Source organism: Scheffersomyces amazonensis, assembly GCF_036850825.1.
Source record: "Scheffersomyces amazonensis strain UFMG-HMD-26.3 chromosome Unknown RJT21scaffold_1, whole genome shotgun sequence".
In the NCBI taxonomy this organism is placed as follows: domain Eukaryota; kingdom Fungi; phylum Ascomycota; class Pichiomycetes; order Serinales; family Debaryomycetaceae; genus Scheffersomyces; species Scheffersomyces amazonensis.
This window is the reverse complement of record NW_027042741.1, coordinates 69508-90527: the sequence shown is the minus strand read 5'-3', so window position 1 is coordinate 90527 and position 21020 is coordinate 69508. Positions and strand designations below refer to the sequence as shown.

General features: G+C 31.0%; 11 protein-coding genes across 11 annotated transcripts; 5 read left to right on the top strand and 6 right to left on the bottom strand. All coding sequences in view use genetic code 12, as the record gives it.

Moving 5' to 3' along the window:
• Nucleotides 1-23: 23 nt before the first annotated feature.
• Nucleotides 24-1571, top strand: RJT21DRAFT_116654 (uncharacterized protein). The gene has a single exon (XM_064880446.1). The coding sequence runs from the start codon at nt 341-343 to the stop codon at nt 1445-1447; it is 1107 nt and encodes a 368-aa protein (XP_064740419.1). The 5' UTR covers nt 24-340; the 3' UTR covers nt 1448-1571.
• Nucleotides 1572-2433, bottom strand: TIF11 (Tif11p). Its single transcript, XM_064880445.1, has one exon. The coding sequence runs from the start codon at nt 2335-2337 to the stop codon at nt 1876-1878; it is 462 nt and encodes a 153-aa protein (XP_064740418.1). The 5' UTR covers nt 2338-2433; the 3' UTR covers nt 1572-1875.
• A 22-nt stretch (nt 2434-2455) lies between these two features.
• On the top strand, nt 2456-3525 carry RJT21DRAFT_5778 (uncharacterized protein). Its single transcript, XM_064885100.1, has one exon. It carries the CDS (start codon nt 2581-2583, stop codon nt 3484-3486), a length of 906 nt encoding a protein of 301 aa, XP_064740417.1. The 5' UTR covers nt 2456-2580; the 3' UTR covers nt 3487-3525.
• On the bottom strand, nt 3513-6986 carry TPS3 (trehalose 6-phosphate synthase/phosphatase complex subunit). The gene is made up of 2 exons (XM_064885634.1): nt 6901-6986; nt 3513-6829 (listed from the first exon to the last, which is right to left on the bottom strand). Exons 1-2 carry the CDS (start codon nt 6921-6923, stop codon nt 3565-3567), a joined length of 3288 nt encoding a protein of 1095 aa, XP_064740416.1. The 5' UTR covers nt 6924-6986; the 3' UTR covers nt 3513-3564.
• A 776-nt stretch (nt 6987-7762) lies between these two features.
• RJT21DRAFT_5800 (ubiquitin domain-containing protein DSK2) lies at nt 7763-9180 on the top strand. Its single transcript, XM_064885110.1, has one exon. The coding sequence runs from the start codon at nt 8003-8005 to the stop codon at nt 9059-9061; it is 1059 nt and encodes a 352-aa protein (XP_064740415.1). The 5' UTR covers nt 7763-8002; the 3' UTR covers nt 9062-9180.
• Nucleotide 9181: 1 nt separating this feature from the next.
• RJT21DRAFT_5773 (uncharacterized protein) lies at nt 9182-11266 on the top strand. The gene has a single exon (XM_064885099.1). The coding sequence runs from the start codon at nt 9220-9222 to the stop codon at nt 11173-11175; it is 1956 nt and encodes a 651-aa protein (XP_064740414.1). The 5' UTR covers nt 9182-9219; the 3' UTR covers nt 11176-11266.
• A 1-nt stretch (nt 11267) lies between these two features.
• Nucleotides 11268-13313, bottom strand: ASH1 (DNA-binding transcription repressor). Its single transcript, XM_064885103.1, has one exon. It carries the CDS (start codon nt 13136-13138, stop codon nt 11570-11572), a length of 1569 nt encoding a protein of 522 aa, XP_064740413.1. The 5' UTR covers nt 13139-13313; the 3' UTR covers nt 11268-11569.
• Nucleotides 13314-14776: 1463 nt separating this feature from the next.
• On the top strand, nt 14777-15381 carry MTR2 (Mtr2p; the record flags this gene model as incomplete). The annotated part of the gene is made up of 2 exons (XM_064884341.1): nt 14777-14801; nt 14864-15381. 2 exons carry the CDS (start codon nt 14777-14779, stop codon nt 15379-15381), a joined length of 543 nt encoding a protein of 180 aa, XP_064740412.1.
• A 20-nt stretch (nt 15382-15401) lies between these two features.
• On the bottom strand, nt 15402-17237 carry RJT21DRAFT_110837 (uncharacterized protein; the record flags this gene model as incomplete). The annotated part of the gene is made up of 1 exon (XM_064879932.1): nt 15402-17237. One exon carries the CDS (start codon nt 17235-17237, stop codon nt 15402-15404), a length of 1836 nt encoding a protein of 611 aa, XP_064740411.1.
• A 239-nt stretch (nt 17238-17476) lies between these two features.
• RPS4A (40S ribosomal protein eS4) lies at nt 17477-18422 on the bottom strand. The gene has a single exon (XM_064880444.1). The coding sequence runs from the start codon at nt 18369-18371 to the stop codon at nt 17583-17585; it is 789 nt and encodes a 262-aa protein (XP_064740410.1). The 5' UTR covers nt 18372-18422; the 3' UTR covers nt 17477-17582.
• Nucleotides 18423-18560: 138 nt separating this feature from the next.
• On the bottom strand, nt 18561-20933 carry GYP5 (Gyp5p). The gene is made up of 2 exons (XM_064885098.1): nt 20497-20933; nt 18561-20413 (listed from the first exon to the last, which is right to left on the bottom strand). Exons 1-2 carry the CDS (start codon nt 20516-20518, stop codon nt 18654-18656), a joined length of 1782 nt encoding a protein of 593 aa, XP_064740409.1. The 5' UTR covers nt 20519-20933; the 3' UTR covers nt 18561-18653.
• Nucleotides 20934-21020: the final 87 nt, after the last annotated feature.

Sequence of the window (21020 nt, the reverse complement as noted above, 5' to 3'; positions counted from 1 at the left end):
GCGCACAAACCGAAACTGAAAGATTCCAAAAAAAGAAACTTCCAATGTCACCACCAACTCCAATAAACTTATTCCTTCAGTAGTTAGTTGTACATTACTGTCAAGTTCAAAGTAACGACACGTCGTAGTATCACGAACAAATACAGTTTGAGTTTACTTCCATTTATTGAGTCGTTGAAGTGTTCAAGTCATCTCGTAATTATCATCTCGCTTAACCGTTTGTTGACTTTCTGTCCATTCTTAAAAAATTACGACTTAGTATTCATTCATTAAGTGATTTAGAAATAATCTTTAAATTTATCATACATATATATATATATAAGCATACATACAGTACACGATGATTTCAGAAATGATAGATGATAAATATATAGGGTTGGGATTAGCCATGTCTTCATCTTTAGCTATAGGTACATCATTTATTATAACTAAAAAGGGTTTAATAGATGCATCAGCTAGAAATGGTGGAGGACAAGTTCAAAGTAGTGAATATTTACAAAATCCAATATGGTGGGCTGGAATGTTAACTATGGCTATTGGAGAAATTGCAAATTTTGCTGCTTATACTTTTGCTCCAGCAATTTTAGTAACTCCTTTAGGAGCTTTATCAGTTATAATTGGTGCTGTATTAGCTGCTATATTTTTAAAGGAAGAATTAGGTGTATTGGGTAAAATGGGTTGTGCTATTTGTTTAATGGGTTCTGTTATAATTATTCTTCATGCTCCACCTGATAAAGAAATTGAAACAGTTGATGAAATTTTAAATTATGCAACTCGTCCTGGTTTCTTATTTTATGCCTTTTTAGTAGCAATTTATTCCCTTTTTATGATTTATAAAATAGCTCCAAAATATGGTCATACAAATCCAATGATTTATCTTTCAATTTGTTCATCAGTTGGATCTATTTCTGTTATGTCAATTAAAGCTTTTGGTATTGCCCTTAAATTAACATTTGCTGGAAATAATCAATTTACTCATGCTTCAACTTATTTATTTCTTTTAGTGGTGGCATTATGTATTGTAACTCAAATGAATTATTTTAATAAAGCTTTAGATCAATTTGATACATCTATTGTTAATCCATTATATTATGTTACTTTTACCACATTTACTTTATTAGCTTCATTTATTTTATTTAGAGGATTTAATACTTCTTCAGCTATTGATATTATTTCATTATTAATTGGATTTTTAATTATTTTTAGTGGAGTTTATCTTTTAAATATTGCTAGAACTGATTCAGATGGAAAATCTCGTGAATTATTTGGAGTCCATAATGATAAAGATATGGCTCCATTAGATAATGGAGTTGGAGGATTATCTATTAGAAGATCAATGCAAATTTCAAGAGGAGATTATGATGAAGAAACTGTTGGTCTTAGACATATTGATAGTTTTGAATTAGGTAGTGATGATGAAGAATCCAGTGATTACCATAGACGATGAGAAACAGAAACAGAACGAGAAACAGAAACACAAAACATAGCATCATAGAAGTACAAAATAGATCGTCTCCAACTGTATATTAGCAACTCTTTATATGAAATAAAGTCGGTTATTTATGGCAACTTTTAAATATTTTATATTTTATATATTATATATTAAATTTAAATAAATATATTAAATATATATATATTACTAAACAGAAGGATTATTATCATTATTCTATCGATTTATAACTACCAAATATAGTAGAAGAATATGAATAATATGAAACTAAAAATACAGATGAATGTGGCCAATTTACCTAAGACTCATATGAATTAGAGTCGATGGATATGCAAAATACTGTTTCTAACAATTATGATTATTGATGAATTTGAATATGAATATGAATTCGTATTTGAATGAGAATAAGAATATTTTTCAACTACTTAGATATCATCAATATCTAAATCAGAATCATCTTCTTCATCTTCATCATCTTCAGCACCGAATTCAAAGTTAACATCATCTTCTTCATCACCTCCAAAAGTATCAGTTTCATTAATTTTAGCATTTTCAGGTAATTCACCAACACTCTTTAAAGTTCTAGCTTCATCAGAATTATATTTATGAACTACATCACATTGATCATCTTGGAAATCTCTTAAAGATACTAAAATAATATCCCCTTGACCCATCCAAACTTTCTTTCTTAATTTACCTCTAATATGTCCCATTCTTTTTACACTATCAAAACAACTAACTTCAATTCTTCCATTACCTAACATCTTAGTAATTTGTCCATATTCTTGACCTTCTTCCTTTAAGATCAATTCTCTCTTTTGTCCAGAATTGTCATTCTTTCCTCTTCTTCTATTCTTACCCCCTTTACCTTTACCTGATTTACCCATCTTGATTTGTGTGGTGTATCTATAGTGTTTAAGCTTAATAAATAGCTAGGGTTTTGAAAAATTATATAAAAATTTTTTTTTGGTATGGGTCATAAGAGAGAAGATAGGCTTAAGTAAGCACTTACGTCAGCAGACAAATATATTTCACTACTTAAATTATTGTTAGTTATATATATAATTTATATATAATTTACATAATTTACATACTTTACATAATTTTCATACTTTGTTATTATAGTTAAGATGGATGCATTTGAGGCAGCTACTCAGTTCTCACAAATCCTTCGGAATTTAACTCCGTCTATACAAAATTTAACTAAAGCAGCTCATTTTGCCTTACGCAATTATGAAAGTGAAGATTATTTATTTCCTACTATTATAGATGTACTTGAAGATAGAAATATTGAATTAAATACTAAATCAAATATATTTCAATTTATTGAAATTTTAGTTAGTGAATCATTTTATTTTTCAAAACAATCTAAATATAATTATCCATATATTACCAATTTAAAATCTTCATTACCTAATATTCTTTATCGAGTACTACCTAATAGTAATAATGCTAATATTCATAATGTTTATAATAGTTTAACTAAAATATCTAAATATTTTAAGATTGATTGTATAAATTATATTAATAAATTTAATAGTGATTTATTAACTAATGAAGATATTAGTGATATTGATAGAGATATAGAATTCCCTGATATTGATCTTGATGATATTAAATCTTCAACTTCTGATCCATTACTTGCAGCATGGGAATTCCTCATACAAAAGAAACATCAAAGTCAATATGAAAGATTAAGATTACTTAAACATAAACAATCTATATCAGGAAATGTAAATGAAGATGATTTATTCTCTATAAAGGAGAAGAGTAATAAATCTACTATTTTATTATCAAAGAAACAAATACTATCACGAATGGAAGATGATCGAGAATCTCATAAACGTTCAAAGGAAAGTTTATGGGTAGTTAATAGACCTAAAGATGCTAATTGGGCTGGGGAAGATGAATTTTATAATTTATATTGGAATAAATATGAAACATTGAATGCTGAAGAAGATAAGGCACTCTTAGATTCACTTAATGAAATGAATAAGATAGTAGCTGCTAGCTTTAAGGATTCTCAATTTAAATAAGTTAATTAATATGTATTCAACATAGCTATATATATATATATATATATATATGTATATACGTATATGTATATATATTTACTAACTGGTTAATGATAATATACCAAGTAATTGATTCTTACCTCTAACACTGTAGTTTGCTGCAGTTCTAATATCTGAATCAACTCCCAATGCAGTTACGGTGGCTACATTATCTATTTTACCTGATTCCTTCAATAAATTAACATATTCATAAATTGGTTCATCTACTGGTGTACAACCTCCACTAAAGAATATACTTCCAACTCCATGATGTTCTCTTTTATCTCCTGGAGATATTAATTGAGGTAAATTATCTAATCCTACTCGACTTTGAATTGGAGATGTAGGTTCAGTACCTGGAGAATATACTTGAATTTTCAGTCTATACTCTTGTAAAACATCTTCAAATTCATCAGGAGATTTATTTTGATTATAATATGATATTATAAATTTTAAAGCTCGAAGTGATAATTGAGTTTCTTGAACAACTACTGAATCTCGAACTAATGTAGCATGAACTCCTTCTTGTCCAGTATTTTCAAATACTTCATTTACATGTTGAATAAAATCTCCCATTGCATCAATACTTCTTTCATAATCTTCTAAAAATGATTTACCGGCATGAAATATAATTGTACTATCACCAATAGTTGCAAATGATCCAGGTAATCTTTCAACTTTAGTTTGAACTAATTGAACTACTTGAGGTAACCAAGTTTTTAATTCACTTTCATTAAAAGTTGGAATCCATTTATTTGATCCAATAAGTTTTATATAACCACCATTTTCTGCAATTATACCCATATTTGGAAATCTTCCATAAATATTATCTAAATCTCTTCTTCTTTGAAAACTTATAATATATACAAAATTATGAGGATCTTCTAATAAATTACTTAATAATTTTGAAACTCGAAGTGGTTCAGAATAGGAATGTTTACCAGCAGAAGCAGAATTTAAACCACCAACTTTTGATAATTCAAATGGAGTTTCAAAATTAATAAAGAATAATCTTTTCCCCTTTAATCCATGTTTATAAAATAATTTAAATAATGTATTACTAAATGGAGCTAAAGTATTAGAATTTTTCTTTTGATCTCTTTCCCAAGCTTCATTAATACTTTCTAAACAATAAGATACCCAATGATTAGAATCATTAGTTACAACAAAATCATAACAATTCTTCCATCTTGTTAATTTTTCCTTAGGTGACATAGTTAACAGTTGTTTAAAAATTTCTGAGAATTTCTTTGAATCCCAAGGATTTATTAATAATGCTCCATTACCACGACAATAAAGTAATTGAGCTGAACCAGTAAATTCCGATAATACTAAAGGAGATTTCTTTTCATTTGTTGCAGTAATAAATTCATGACAAGTAAGATTTAAACCTTCTCTCATTGATGATACAATAAATAAATCAGCTTCACAAAGTAATGCAACATATTGTTCAAATTCTATATCTCTTTGTAATAAAACAACTGGTTGAGATACTGATATATTATCAGGTAATGAATTAATTCTACTAACAATTTGAGTAATTTCTGATTCATAATCGGGATCATGAGCTGATCCAATACATACTTCAATTAATACTGTTGTATCAATATATTCTGGATTATTAACTAAAAATGTTTCATATGCTAATAATTTTTGTTTAATTCCTCTTAATCTATCTAATTTATCTCTACTAACAATTAAATGTTGATTACCCCATCTTTCCCGTATAAGTTGTCTCCATTCAGTTACTTCATCACTTTGAACTATTTTACTTAATGAATGAGCATCTATACCAACAGGTGTTGTATTAACCATAGTTAAATTACCTTCATAAGAAATCCCATATTCATTAGTATCTGCAAGTAATAATCTATTACAAGTTTGAAGAAAATGTCTAACATATTCTTCAGTTTGAAATGATATACAATTAGCTCCTAACATACCTTGAAGAATTTCTAATCTTTGAGCAAAACATCGAAATACTTCAGATGATGGAAATGATATATGAAGAAATAATCCAATTTTAGCATCAGGAAGTTTTTCTCGAACCATAAGTGGTACTAATAATAAATGATAATCATGAATCCAAATCATATTTTCTGGATCATTTGGATCAAGATTTATATTTTCTCGTTGATATACTTGTACAATTTTATCTGCCACCAATTGATTTAATAATTTATAATGACCCCAAGAATGATCTTCAAATGCTTTGGATTTAGGATTATCAGGAATTTGATAATGAAATGTTGGCCATAAGATTTGTTTACAAAAGGATTTATAATGACCTTGAAATGTTATATCATTTGGGAAAACAGCTTCACAATGATAATCTTTTGAAAGTGAATCTGCTATATTTTCAATAACTTGTTTAGGAACTTCATCACTGGGCATAGAAATTGTTCCAATCCAAGTGACTTTATCTATATCACCAGTTTCTTGAGATAATTTAATTGCTTTAGTTAATGAAATATTCCCCTTATCAGCAAATTGAATATTCCAAGGAGCTGATTCAAATATATTATTTTGATTAAAGAATCCTGCTACATCAGGATTTGAAAATCCTCCAAATGGAGCTAATTTAGTTTCTGATCTTCCATAAATCATATCATTAAAATCTTTTTCTTCCCAATCTCGTTTAGGATCATCATATTCTTCAGTAATTATTATACTTCCAGCACTATTATTACTATGTAATGTTAAACCATATAATTGACGATTTATTGATGCTCTTGCTCTAAGTGATCCAGGAGTTGATACTCCAGCTGGTGATCCACTCATAGCAGATAAATTACTTGATGATCTATTTATTTTTAATGATGGTAAACCTATATCATCATTATCTTTTTTTGGATCTATAATTGAACTTGGGACTTTTATATTACTATATCTTGATTTTGGTTGAATATAATGAGGTTGAAGCTTTTCATTCAAATTTTCAGTTAATTGATCAGATGAAGCTCTCTTAAGTTTATTTCGAGTTCCATAAAAGAAATCTTCGGCATTTTCTGATAATTTGGTACTTGAAGGAATTACTTCAAGTTGAGTTCTAGGAGAACTTGAAATAGGAGTATGTTGATGAGAATGAGATTGTGTATAAGAATTGGCCCGACTTAAAGTTGGTAAGAGAGAACTTTGAGATGCAATTGATATAGGGGCAGTATTAGAAATGTTAATTATTGGTTTAGTATTTGTATTTGTATTGGTATAGGTATTAGTATTCGTAGTAGTATTGGTATTAGTACTGGTATTGGTTGTTGGTTGCTTATCATCTTCATATTCGGGCTGAGGTCCGATCTCAAACTGGACCGTATATGGTAAAAACCTAAAAAAAAAAAGATGTCTGTTAGTATATGATTACTGATTGTAATGTGTTAATTGAGTTGGGTTACTTACAATGAGGCAATTATAATAGTCATTAGTATATTAGATCTACACTATCTATATGGTTTATTAAGTCAATTGAATAGTAATTGATAAATGGTGAATTTTACGGAAATATATTGGCACACAGCAACCTATATGCGTATTCTAGACTTTTCTGTATAGGGCGCAATATTGTCTGATGCACTTGGACGAATGCGGAAATACGGGTCATGTGACTCAGGGGTATTGTGTAACTTTTCAACAGATTTTGTATGTGAACCAGGTGGTGTAAAATTTGCTCTTTTTTTTTATTTACTTTTATTTTCTTTTATTTTCTTTTCTTTTATTTTCTTTTATTTTCTTTTGTTGATGTGGTAGTTCGGGTCTATGTGGGTGTTCTTGCCGTATATGGAAAAATCGTGTTCTTTCTTTATTCTGGATGTGTGAATTTACTTAGAATGTCATAGTCATGCTTATCGGACTGAGTCATCCTATCTTTAGATATATGAATCATATTGCTAGTTAAAGTTTATGTCTCATTGTATTACCACTTACTTATTTCAATTGTCTTACAAGACTTTCTTTGGAAATGGTTGCAATAGTAAACATGCTAAGGATGATTCAAGCTTGCGGTGGATCCTTAAGCACATAAATAAAAGAATATCTTGTAGTATTCAAGTACGCTTAAAAGAAAGTCACTTGCGCTTGCAAGAACATGTACTTATTGGAAGCTAGTAACATCACTATGGTGTACGACTAAAATGATACTTTCTAAGTATTGATCGTTAATATTAGTTATAATAATATGATACATGATTGCTGGTTCATTTCTACATTTAATCTGATGACTATTTTATAGAAACAATGATTGACAGTATATTTTGTAATATTATTTATGATATAATTGTAGTTTCTAATTTTTGCAGCTACTCAAAGGCAGTGCGCACTTGTTCAAAGAATATTCCATACAATTCCGTTAGCCACGAGACTCGACCTGCACAGAGATGCCCTCCAATATGTTTCGGAAGGCAATATAGAAATTGAACTAAGTTACCATAAAGAAAGATAAGCAAAGTAATAGTTCAAGTTCAAGTTATAGTAATAGTAATATAAAACATATCGATATTTAAAGATGTCAGATACTATTTCAATTACCATCAAATCTTCAGGTGATAACAAGTATGAATTAACTATTGATCCAACTATAACAGTATTACAGTTGAAAGAACAAATTGCCGAACAGGCATCTATTGCAGCTGATCGTCAAAGATTAATATACTCCGGTAAAGTATTAAAGGATACTGAAACTATAGCATCATATAATGTTCAAACTGGTCATACAATCCATCTTGTTAAAAGTGCTGCTGGTAGATCATCTACTACTACCGCTGAACCAAGTACTAATACTAATTCTAGTTCAGCAACTACTTCAAACCCTGCAAGTTCTGGTGTTCCATCAAATATTGCTTCTGGTCAAGGGGCATTTAATCCAATTGCTGATTTGACTGGTGCTCGTTATGCTGGCTATACTCAATTACCTTCGGCTTCAATGTTTGGACCAGATGGAGGTATGAATAGTACTTTACCAGATCCTGATCAAATCTCACAAATGATGTCTAATCCAATGTTTCAAGAAAGTATGAACGCAATGTTGTCAAATCCTCAAATGTTAGACTATATGATCAATCAAAATCCAAATTTAAGAGCCATGGGACCACAAGTTAGAGAAATGTTACAGAGTCCCTTCTTTAGACAAATGATGAGTAATCCAGAAATGATGAGATCAATGATGCAATTCGGTGGTGCTGGTGCAGCTCAATCTAATCCTTTCCCTGCCCCAGGTGCTAATCCAAATGTTGCCTCTACAGATTCTAATACAAACTCAGCTACAAATACAACTACAAATGCTCAAACCAATGCTACTGGAGCTCCACCTGCTAATCCATTCGCTTCCCTTTTCCCTAACGGAGTTCCCCAACTCGACCCATTTTCCTTATTTGGTACTAATGCTGGTGCTGGTGCCGGTGCTAGTGCTGCTCCGGTTGATAATAGACCACCTGAAGAAAGATATGAATCCCAATTAAGACAATTGAATGATATGGGATTTTTTGATTTCGATAGAAATATAGAAGCCTTAAGAAGAACAGGTGGTAGTGTTCAAGGGGCCATCGAATACTTGTTAAATAATTAAATTTACTTGTAAGTTTGTTTGTATGAATTAATAGTTAGTATTCCAAATATTTGATTGTAGAAGTTTTTTTTTTCGCTGTTAGCATTTCAAAATTTAACCAGCTCGTAGTTAAAAGTGTAAATTAGTGGTGAGCAAGCAGCGAACGACAACGTCGCAGAATGACAACGAACGTAACGTTAAATAATAATAATCTTGATAATAATATTAATAATAATATTATCAATAATAATAATAATAATCGCGCAGGAGATAGTATAGGGCGTGGATGCGATCAGTTTGTCGGTACCAGTGGAGACATACGTCGTAGGAATAATCATATAATGTCGGAAGATGTACATGAAGTAGCGACAGATATGCAACCAATTGAGTTTGCATTAACCAAATCTATTGGAGTTATTCTTGAAGAGAAAGGGTATTATGTATCTAAAGAATTTGTGGATCAATTAACTGAATTAACAGCATTATATTTCCATAATTTCATAAAATCATTATTGGATGTAACTCAATCTCAACGACGGAGAGTTCCAACTTTGAGTGATTTTAGTTTAATCCTTAGATTACGGAAAACTCATCCAATAGACCTTCTTAAAGAATATTATCAATTTAATAGACGATTATCTAAAACTTCTAGAGATAAATTAAAAAGCATTAGTGTGGATACAATCCAATTACTTGAAAGGATTCAATCACAAGATGTAATTCTTGATGAAACTGACGAATCATTACCATTCTTTATTAATGAAAATTATGAAATAGCAGCAATTCTTCCTGAAAAGTCTTCAAAACCAAACTATATACCGTCATACCTCCCTGAACTTCCACCTGATTATACCTATCAAAATACTTCTGATTATACAAAGAGATTAAATGATTTAAAGCAATTAAGAATTAAGTTGGTGGAAGAATCAAGATTGACTCAAAAATCATTATACGGGTTGATTGATGATGATGAGAATAAGTGGAAGAAGTCCATTGAAGATCAAGTCACTCAGGCTGAGGTAGAAGAACTTATAAAGGCTCGAACAAATGAAGACAAAGAATCTACAGAAGATGAGCAGAAACCAGAAGTAGTCGTAGATGATGAAAAGAACAAAGAATCCGAAGAAATAGAGAAAGATTCTGAACAAGAGGTGAAGATAGTAGAACCAGAATCGGAAGATATACTAAAGGACAAAATAATAGAGCAAAGCCAGGTTGAAGGAGTACCAGAAAAGAAGTCAGATGAAGTGGAGGAAGTCATTGTTGTTGATGGTGAAGCAAAAATAGAAGAAGAATCAGTTAAGAAGCAGCCACCACCACCATTCGTGTTTGATTTTGAAGCATATGCGAAGAAGAGACGACTAATTTCTGAAAAGAAGGAACAACGCATTCAAGCAAAACGTCAATTACGTGGCAATAACATTTACATGAAAGCTGAACAGTACTACTCTCCATATGCTACTGCTCGTCCCACTGCGGAAATTAATAATTATTTTACGAATATATTAGATGAATCGTTCAAGTCTGTCATCAAACAAATTAGAATAGATGATTCAGTTAAACAGAAGAAAATCCAACAATTATTGGAGCAAAGGGCTATTAAAGAAAAAGAAAGAGAGCTTGAACGTGAAAAGCAACAAGAACTGATGACTTTCCAATTTGATAATTTGGTCTCTTCACTGGATGATGATGATGATGATGATGATTTCCCAGACTTTTCCTCTGTTCCAAAAGAGACAGCCATTGAGAAGAGTGTATCAAATCAAGAATCACATTCTCCAATAGACGAGGAAAGTAATAATATAGATACAGATATAATTAGTGGTGTTCCTGATCAAGAAGAGAATACAGAGACAAATCAAGAAAACATTACAGAGGATAATAAAGAAGAGAGTCCAGAAAAGAATCTAAAAGATGATCAAGGTGATCAAATTGAACATGACAATGACAATGTAGAATTGCATAGCCAAGCAAATGAAGATCACGATAGCGAACAAATTGATAGCGATGAATTCGAAGAAGAACTTGAAAACCTCTTGGAACAAAATGAAGAACCAATCGGTTCAAACAATAGTGCTGCCCCCGTGCAAGCAGATTCAGAACTGGATTCCGAAATGGATTTTGAAGATCTATAGTTTACAAATATATAGAAAATTAATTTATACTAAAGTTGTAAGATTGAGAGCTTTTCCTACTATGTAATTAATCAGTATGACTACCTATTCTAGAATAATTACCATGTTATTAAATATTATATTAAAGATATATAAATACTAAGAATTGAATTAAAAGAATTGAATGGTAAATGAATGAATATAGTCCTAATACATGTATCGTAAACAATGAACTTAAAAGTTGACGGAAGAATAGAAAGAATGATTTGTCGTGAAGACACCAAAAACTATGTAAAAAATTGAATATATATTGGAGAATGAATGATAGTAACTCAACCCATACTTGTAATAACACTTACTAGGTGTATTAATATGCTTTAAGATGGGCATTAATTATTGAGTTTCATTAGAACACTTAATTGATTCCTCTTTTAACTTCGACTCTCCATCCACATTCCAAACAACTATAACCATCAATACCATCTTCAAATTGAACCTCACCTTTACTTTGCATTAATGACCATTCACCTTTAGCTGGTATCTTTTTACAATTGCTGTTTAAACAACGAGCAGATGTTTTCTTGTATCTTAACCCACATGAGTTACAAAGTTGACCTTCCTTGATAGACCATGAAGGTCTCCAACATGGAGATTGGTCAGCGCCACAAGATATACAGACTCTTGGATTATGACTATGCTGTTTTGGAGGAGATTTTAATAATTCGGATCTGGATTTTGCTTTAGTTGAAGAAGGTGGAGTTATAGGAATAAAACGATGTGACATAGAAGTAACAGGAGTAGATGCTGGAATATCAGAACCAGATAAAGAATGTGGTTGAGTGATATAAGATGACGATTCTTTTCTTGAGTAGAAAGAAGGTGGATTAGTCAAGACTGTATTTATTGGAGGTGGTGCATGAATTGCCATAGTTGGGATTTGAAAGCCAGTTGGACTAACGGCTGAATATCCATGATAATTTTGTTGGGGAGTCTGTTGAGGAGAAGTGGCTTCTGTAACTTCTTGAGAATGTTGTTGAGGAGATGTATGAGAGTGTGATGGGGTTCTGTGTTGCAGTGGTCGAGATAATTGAATTAAAGATTGTGCCAATTCAAGATATTCGGGATATTTTGCAACATCGTTAAGATATGTTTTGTTCAAGTAAGTATAATTTGATTCATAAGGGAAATTGATTTTCCTTTCATAATGAGGTTGTTTCACACTTGGCAATAAAGTTGGATGTTTTGTGATTTTCGAACTAATTCTGGAGTCGAAGTTTGGCTTAAGGGAGTATGACGCTAATGATGACGATGATGTTGATGATAATGGAGATGAATGACTGTTAAGATAATTATATTGATTGAGATGAAAGAATCTAGATTTTTTGTTAATAGTATCTAACAATTCGAATCTCCAATTTTCATCATTAGGTTTATATGTATCAAAATAATCAAGAGACACTGTTGGAGTGATTGACTTTAAAGGTAAATTTAATGCTGTTGAAATGCTGGGTAATTTTATTTTTGTAGAATTAAAGGATGAATCTGTATCTGACTTCGTATTAAGCTTTTCAATCACTGGAAGTGTGGTTGTAGCTGCTTGAGGGGAACTAGATGGTGATAATGGATTTAAAAATTTCTTGTTTGGTGATAATGATTTAGATCTAGATGCTTCAGAAATTAAAGTATGAGACTTTTTATCTTCTGAGGTTGAAGAAAATGTATGCAATGGGCTAAACTCATAAGGAGGTGAAGGAGGAGCTGTACGAGATCTTTTATTAGTACCTGGATAATCAAATTGATCAGAAGATTCATGTAAAAGATCACTATGAGATCTCTTTTTCACGTACAGTGGATTAGAAGGATTTGCAACAGAAGATTTAACTTGATTTAATAGTTCATGAAATGAATGGGATCTCAAATGAGTAGGAGTGAATGAACTATTGATGTGGTCGTTGAACATAGCTGCAGGAGGTAACAAACTCATATTTTAGAAATGATTTTTTAGCAGTTAGAAGAATGGTAGCAGTAACAAATTAAATAATTTCTATTATAACGAAAGTCAGAAATTTAATAAATTTGTGGCTAATTGAGTTTCTTGATTTAAAGAATGTATTAAGTAACTTACTTAGTGGTTGCAAAATAAATCTTGTAATTTAGGGGTTGGTAACCAGTTGTTGATTAGTAGTTTGACAAAGGGATCTAACTTTTGTTTGTGTCAAAATGTGAGGAAAAAAAGGTGATCCGCAATTGGAAAAGTTATTAGATCTATGTATGATGAAATTGATAATGGGGGAACCTTCCTTGAAGAATAGGAGGATAATTTGCGCGCTTTTTCAGGCTATTATTGTATTCGAGGAGTGATGGACTGCACAATGGTAAATGCCACTCACTAAGTTTATGTTAATAAAAGTCTCAGAATTCTGATAAGCAGGGGGTGGGATCTGAAGCCAGAAAAAAGTTCTTGAATTGGAATTGAACGAATGAATAAAAGGGTTGGATGAATTATGATCCAAAAATTTGAAAGGTAACGAGTGATTAATAAGAAAGTAAAAGTATGAGAATTGAAAGGTAAAAGAAAAATTCCAAATCAATGATTTTATGTCAAGAAAAGAAAGAATCATTTATATATATATGTGGACTAATATTAGTGAATCCAACTAGTATTCCCTGATCCAGTCAAGAAATGTCCAAATCGGGTCAGATCCAGCATATGTCCTGCATATGTCCTCCCCATCTACATAATTTTAGAAATCAAATAAGACATCAAATGCACTATAAAAGTAAAATTATAATGAATCAGGGTTTAGTGGAATTACTTTAATCAGGCTATTCAGCCAGCTAATGAGTATTTTTAGAATACAAAATCAACTCAGGGGGAAACAAAACTGTGAAACAAAATCGAACATATGTTTGTAAGAAAATAATATTTAATTTGTTATATATTTGCAAGCCTTTCCTGTGTATTGAAATAAACAAAGCAAGTAATTAAATAAGCAAGCCATTTTGTTTTCCTGTACCGTTTCTTCATTCCCACATATGATCTAGTCTAATGTTAATTTATGTACGCTTGTATTTTGAGAAAATGGCTGGTCGTTAGATTCGAGATGGAAAGGCGCGATATATTGCCGTTTTCGTGGCTTTTACACGACTGAGTCAAGCCATTTGCCTTTTTCGATTCGTATATATATATAAAGAACAGGTACATGCTTTCTGGAATTGAATATTATTTGAGAAACCCAGATATATAAGACAGATTCTCGTTAGAGTCTCAAATGTTTCAGTGGGTGATTTCAGTTGCAATTGTTATTTTTTGTTTAGACATAATTATCTCTTCTAACTCTTAGAATCAGAATACCTCATGTACCAACCATTATTTACACACAGGTTGGTACAATACGCTTATCCAAAATTGTGTTATTCCTTCCGAGTAGAGGTTATTCCATTCATGTAGATTGTAAGCATGTTGTCATTCTTCTCTATCCTAAGTAAATTAAATTAAGTGAAACTACATCCAGTCACGCTATATTGGATCACGTGCTGAAAATTCCTAAATAATATCAAAATTTTTATTTGAATGCCAAAATACAACTAGTGGTTTTGCAGTTCATTATACAAAATAGCCATGTCACAAATACACCAGGACATAAGTGAGTATTATTAAGTGATTTTCCTACTGATTCTTGTCTATACTAACAAAAAAATCCATCAGCGCAACCAATCGAACCATTCCTCAAGAAGTTTTTAAATTCATTAGATATTCAATATGCTTCGACATCTTCACAATATCCCAATGTAGAAGCATATGCTACACAATTTGGTAAAGCATTAAAGCCTTCAAGTGCTATTATAATAAATGGAGCACCAGTAATACCTGCTGCCAATTCTCAAGCCAAATTAGAATTCCAAAAGAAATGGCTTCAATCTCCATTATCATTTCATCAATTAAATAGTTATGATTGTCATTTAATACCTGGAACTGGTACATTTATAATTAATTTAAGTGCTAAAGTAAGATTTGATGAAAGTGGACGAAATAGATTAGGAGAATCTGCTGATATAATTCCTGATCCTCAAAGAACTACAAGACCACTTTGGGGTTCATGGTTTGGAGTTAATATAACTTTAGTAGTAGATCAAACAGTTATGACTAATGATGAAGCAGAAATTATAAATAGTTTAAATTACAGATTTACATTTAAACCAGAAGATACTGTTATAAAGATATAAATTAACATATATTATTAAATTTATGCACCTATATCTCTAATATATTCATTTAATAGAGTACCTAAATATTTCTTGGAATAAAAGTCTGGACCCTTACCTTCAGGTAAAGTATAATTTAATTGGTCAAGGGCCCAAATTATATTAGATTCAATAAAATCGTAGAATATAAGATCCACAATTTCTTCATCACTAGTTCCCTTTTTAATTTCTTCTGAATTAACTACATTTGGAATAGGGAAATTAACAACAGCTTTATGTGGAGTATCATCACCTTCATGGCCTAAATCATCAAAAGTAACATATCCCTTAGTTAATTTCTTCTTTTTCTTACTATTCTTTATAGTTTGTTTATCATAATCGTTTAAATCTAAAACAGGATAACTAAATCTAGTTTGTCTTCTAGCATTCTTTTCATCTGAATCATCTTGTTGATGAGGTGGTTTTAAATGTTTGGCAATATAAGATTCATCATTCAATAATGGAGTTATTTGAATAGCAATACCTTTAGGAATAGATAATTTAACCCATAAATTCTCAAATGGTGATACAATATATCGACTATCAAGAGTATATGGACCCTTATATAAATCATATCTTATAGATCCAGTATTAATAATAATAATTCTTTCATCATGAATCTCAAGATTTTCATCATCTGGAGTTAATGTAGGTAATACTTTCTTAGTTAAAAAGTGAAATATATTCTTAGAATCAGTAATTGGAACATAATCAATATAATAATTACTCTTTTTGACATAACCAATAGGAGTATTTAATTTTAATTCATTTCTGGTTTGAGTAATCAATTTGGAAACATTGACCCCCTTTTCTGTATCAAACGAATCCTTCAGTGAGATCTTCGCATGATGTTGAAACGAGTCGAGATTGAAATCTATATAAGTTCTCGAGTATCTTTCTTTAAAGTTGTCAGTCTGTAAATTAATACTAGTCCAACCGACTGTTTCACAATATCTACCACTTTGTAATGCTGTGGCATATTCATCAAGAACTATAAAGTCTCTAATATGACTATGACCTCCAAAATACTGAATCTTAGTATCGGGATAGAACTCTCTAAGCACTGAGTGGAGATAATATATTTCTGGCCAGCTTCGAGTGATAGGAACATGAGTCACAAGTAATAATAAATCTACTTCTTCAGGTGGATATGCTTTTAAGGTCTCCTTGAACCATGGCTGGTTATCAATGACTTCTTTAATGGACGTAACGCGAGAATGATCATTGAATCTATTGAAATCAAATAAAAATCCAAATGATAAAATCCTTAAATGCTTATTGGGGGTAGTAAAATATTTGAATTTATCACCAAAAGTTACAAACGTTCCATTATCAAGTTTATATTCTACATTAGAACTAAGGTAGTTCCCCTTAAAGTGTTCAATCAAATCTTCATATTCTTGTCTAGAATTCTCCCACAAGTACAATTCATGATTCCCAATAGTTAACAAATCATAATCTTCTTTCATAAAGATAGGAAGAGCCTTAACACCATTGGGTACTGTTACATCTGATAATCCATTACCATCATGTCTATCACCACTATCAATTAATAATAAATCTTGACCATTATCATCAGCAATCTTTTTCAATCTAGATGTAAATGAAATGAAATCACCCCAATCTGCATTATACAGCTGTTGAATTAAATGACCTGAATACCAACCATGAGTATCAGTAGTATGAATAAAATTTATATCCCCCCATGTTAAGTCTCGTATGGCAGTAACTGGATTATTTTGATAATATACATTGTATAATTTATAGAATTGAGTAAATGCTACAATTCCTAAAAAGATAAGTATAATGTTTCTGATTACAGTATTGTCGAACTGCATCGTGGCTACACTATTAAGTTGTTTATCATCAATTTGAAACAATTCCAAGTATGGAGGAGGGCCATATTTATATGTAATCTATGGCTTTAACCATCGTGGTTATCGGGGGTGGGGGCTGGCCTGTATGCAGGAATTTAGAGTTACGACGTTATCGGGATCAGTGTCGTTATTGTCAAATGTCGTAGTTCATAGCTACGACTTTTAAACTTTCTACAGTATTACAACTACATTTCTTATACTTTTTATATGTTACATGTAATATTATCTATATGTGCATAATATGTAATAGAAGTAGTTAATTAAGGAATATTATTTAATAAAAACAATAAAGTGATTTTATCAAATTTATAAACCTTGTTGAGCTCTTCTTCTGTCTCTTTCTTCAGAGATGGATAACTTAATACCCTTACCCTTTGGTAATGAGACGTATGGCTTACCAGCTTCAGTACCAATAACGAAAACGTTAGATAATCTGGTAACGAAAGTGTTTTCTAAAGAATCCTTAATGTGAACTAAATCGAAACCACCTTCATGTCTTTCTCTGTGGGTGATGACACCAACTCTACCCAAGTTACGACCACCAGTAACCATAACTAATCTACCGGTATCGAATTTGATGTAGTCAGAAACCTTACCAGTAGCTAAGTCAATCTTAACGGTATCGTTAGCTCTGATTAATGGATCTGGGTATCTGATAGTTCTACCATCGTGGGTAACAATGTATGGAACACCTCTCTTACCTAATTGAACCTTCTTAACTTTACCTAATTTGTAAGAAGCTTCTTCAGCAGTAATTCTGTGAACAGCGAATCTACCTTTAACATCATAGATTAATCTAAAGTGTTCATTGGTAGCTTCTAAGGTGATAACATCCATAAAACCGGCTGGGTAAGTAGAATCAGTTCTAACCTTACCATCAACCTTGACGTGTTCTTGCATTAAGATAGCCTTAACTTCTCTACCGTTTAAAGCATACTTAAGTCTGTTTCTTAAGAAAACAACTAATGGTAAAGATTCTCTTAACTTGTGTGGACCAGCGGATGGTCTTGGGGCGTAAGCACCGGATAATTTATCCAACATCCAGTGGGATGGTGCAGCCAATCTCTTCAAATGCTTCTTTGGTCCTCTACCCATTTTTGATTAAGTTTGATGATATAGTCTAAAAAGGTGTTATAGTGAAGAAGTTAATTTTGTATAGATATATTTTTTTTTTCACTACAGCATTCGTTACTGGAAAGGGTGAGCCTCAAAAAAAAAAAAAAAATTAAAAAATTCCGACTCTGCTCATTTGGTTAGGGGTGTAACCCTAATAGAGTAGTTTCACACGTGACAAGGGCAACCCATACAAAATAGTATAATAATTACATTAAAGCATATACACATGAATTAGTTAAATATGACGAAACTATGACCATTCTACTTCCATCTACCAAACCAAGCCTTATTATTAGGATGTTTCTTTATTTCAGATGTAAGCTTTTCATCTTCAAATAGAAATTGGTCATACATATCTTGAAGATTTGCAAACCTTTCAGTTTCTTGAGCATTAATCTCTAAGAGTTTATGAATAGTATCTTCGATATTATCGGGTAAACCATGTTCTGAAGTTGTAGTTTCTTTAATTCTAGATTTCAAATCGGTCAATTCTTTCTTTAAGTTTTCAATCTCTAATTCTAATTCTTCATTATCATTTAATACTTCTGGTAATGTTACTTTAATATCCACCATATTTTGAACAAAATCAACATGATCACGATTTAAATTAGCATAGCTAGATTCTAAATCCTTTATTTTATGTCTTAAGTTGCCATTTTCTAATTGAAGATTTTCTATATCCTTTGCCTTAGCCTTTTCCTTAGCATATATATGTTCGAATTCATTAGTGAATTTAACTAATTCAACCGGATCGATATTTATTGACATAGAATCATGAACCAATTCATCTAATTTGTAGTACTTCAATCCAGTACTTGGACCTCCATTACTTGTACCACTAACTGAACTTCTTTTAGAACTTAATAATGAGAATCTTCTATTGGCAGTTGGTGTAGTTGGTGAAGTAACAGTATCATCATCTTTAGCAATATATTCATCAGTAATATAAATATTAAATAGCTTATCCTTTAAGAATTCAAGTAATTTATCAAATTTCAAATTAAGTAAATTCGATTCATTTCTAATGATAAGATTTACAGCAAATTTCAATATAGATTCAATACCTTCAGTTATTACTATATCATAAATTCTTAATACAATATCTAATGGGAATTTATAAGCAAACATTGTTAAGAACCATTGACTAGCATACATAGATGACTTTATACCTTGTTTAACGAGATGATTATAAAGTATAGGAGAATAATTTTCTAATAATCTATCAAATTGATATAATAATAAATGTAATCCTTTCATTTCTGGACAAAATAAATCTCGTAATTGATATTCTTTCATTAAAGTCACTAAACAACAAAAGCATTCTGCTTCATTCATATTCATAATTAAAGGTACAGCAATAAAGATCATTCCTTGAGTATATCCAACATCAGGATCAAATAATGAATATGCCTTTATAACATTATATAATTCTATCCCTTTATTAGATTGTTCAATACTAGTATAAAAAGATGTGCGAGTTAAATCTCGTTTAATGGATTTTTCATGAATAGATTGTTCATTCTTTAAGCTTATATAGAATTCTTCTAATTGAAAGTTCTTTGATTTAGAAACCAATTGCCAAATAATACCTCGGAACTCTTTAGGGATCCCCTTCATAATTAATTCATTCAATTTATCCGATTCCGTATTTATTACATTGGCATAATCATTCACAATATGAGTCCAGAACTCCCAATCGATCTTATATTCACTGAATCCGCCTACAGTATTCTTAATATTATCAAAAGTTCGTTTAATATTCTCTTGACCCGAATTAATTGATTGTTTAGATTTGGCATCTTTGTTCTGAAAATCATTATTTAAACGATTAAACTTAGACTGTAATAAGTAATTGGAACTTTCCTTATTGAAAGTTTCACGAATAGATGTTAATTCTTGTACAGCTTCTTTATGATTAGCTAATTCAATTAAACTACCTTCTGCTCGGTCAAACTTTAAACAATCTTGAATAGACTTTCTATTTGGTAAAGCAGGACCCTTAAGAGGTTTAGGGATGAATTGTTGGTGGGAATCATCGGTAAGTGTTATGTCAGATGTTACTTCAGGACTTTTACTATCGTGATTTAGATTTAGCAGTTCCAATTGTTCGGAGTTAGGGCTATCATGAGACATGTTAAGGATTATGTGTTATGTGTTATTTGTTATGTGTTATGTATTGTAGATTCTGGATGTACTGGTTGGTTTAGTGGATGGTTTGAATGACTGGACTCTGTTGTATAGTCTATTGAGAGGAATACAAACTGTTTTCACTGACCGAATAACTGTATGAATACACTAATTGGCCTAAAAACTATGTTATCAAAGGGTTATAGTAAGCGATACTGCGCAATTTGGTTGGGACATGTCGCACCCGAAATATCCTTACAGGTTCTGAAGCGCATCTGGGGTGAGCACTATAAAGTATGTAGAGATTGTGTATACAACAAAGTAGTACAAGATGATAGTAGTTTTATAGTGTAATAGTAGCTATTATAGTAGTCTTAGAGAAGTAGATTATAGCATGGTTATAGTATATACATAGTAATATACTATGTTAGTAGTCTTTTTTTTAGCAGTACTTTCTACATTGATGACAGCACTTCACGAATAGAATAACATAATATTGAA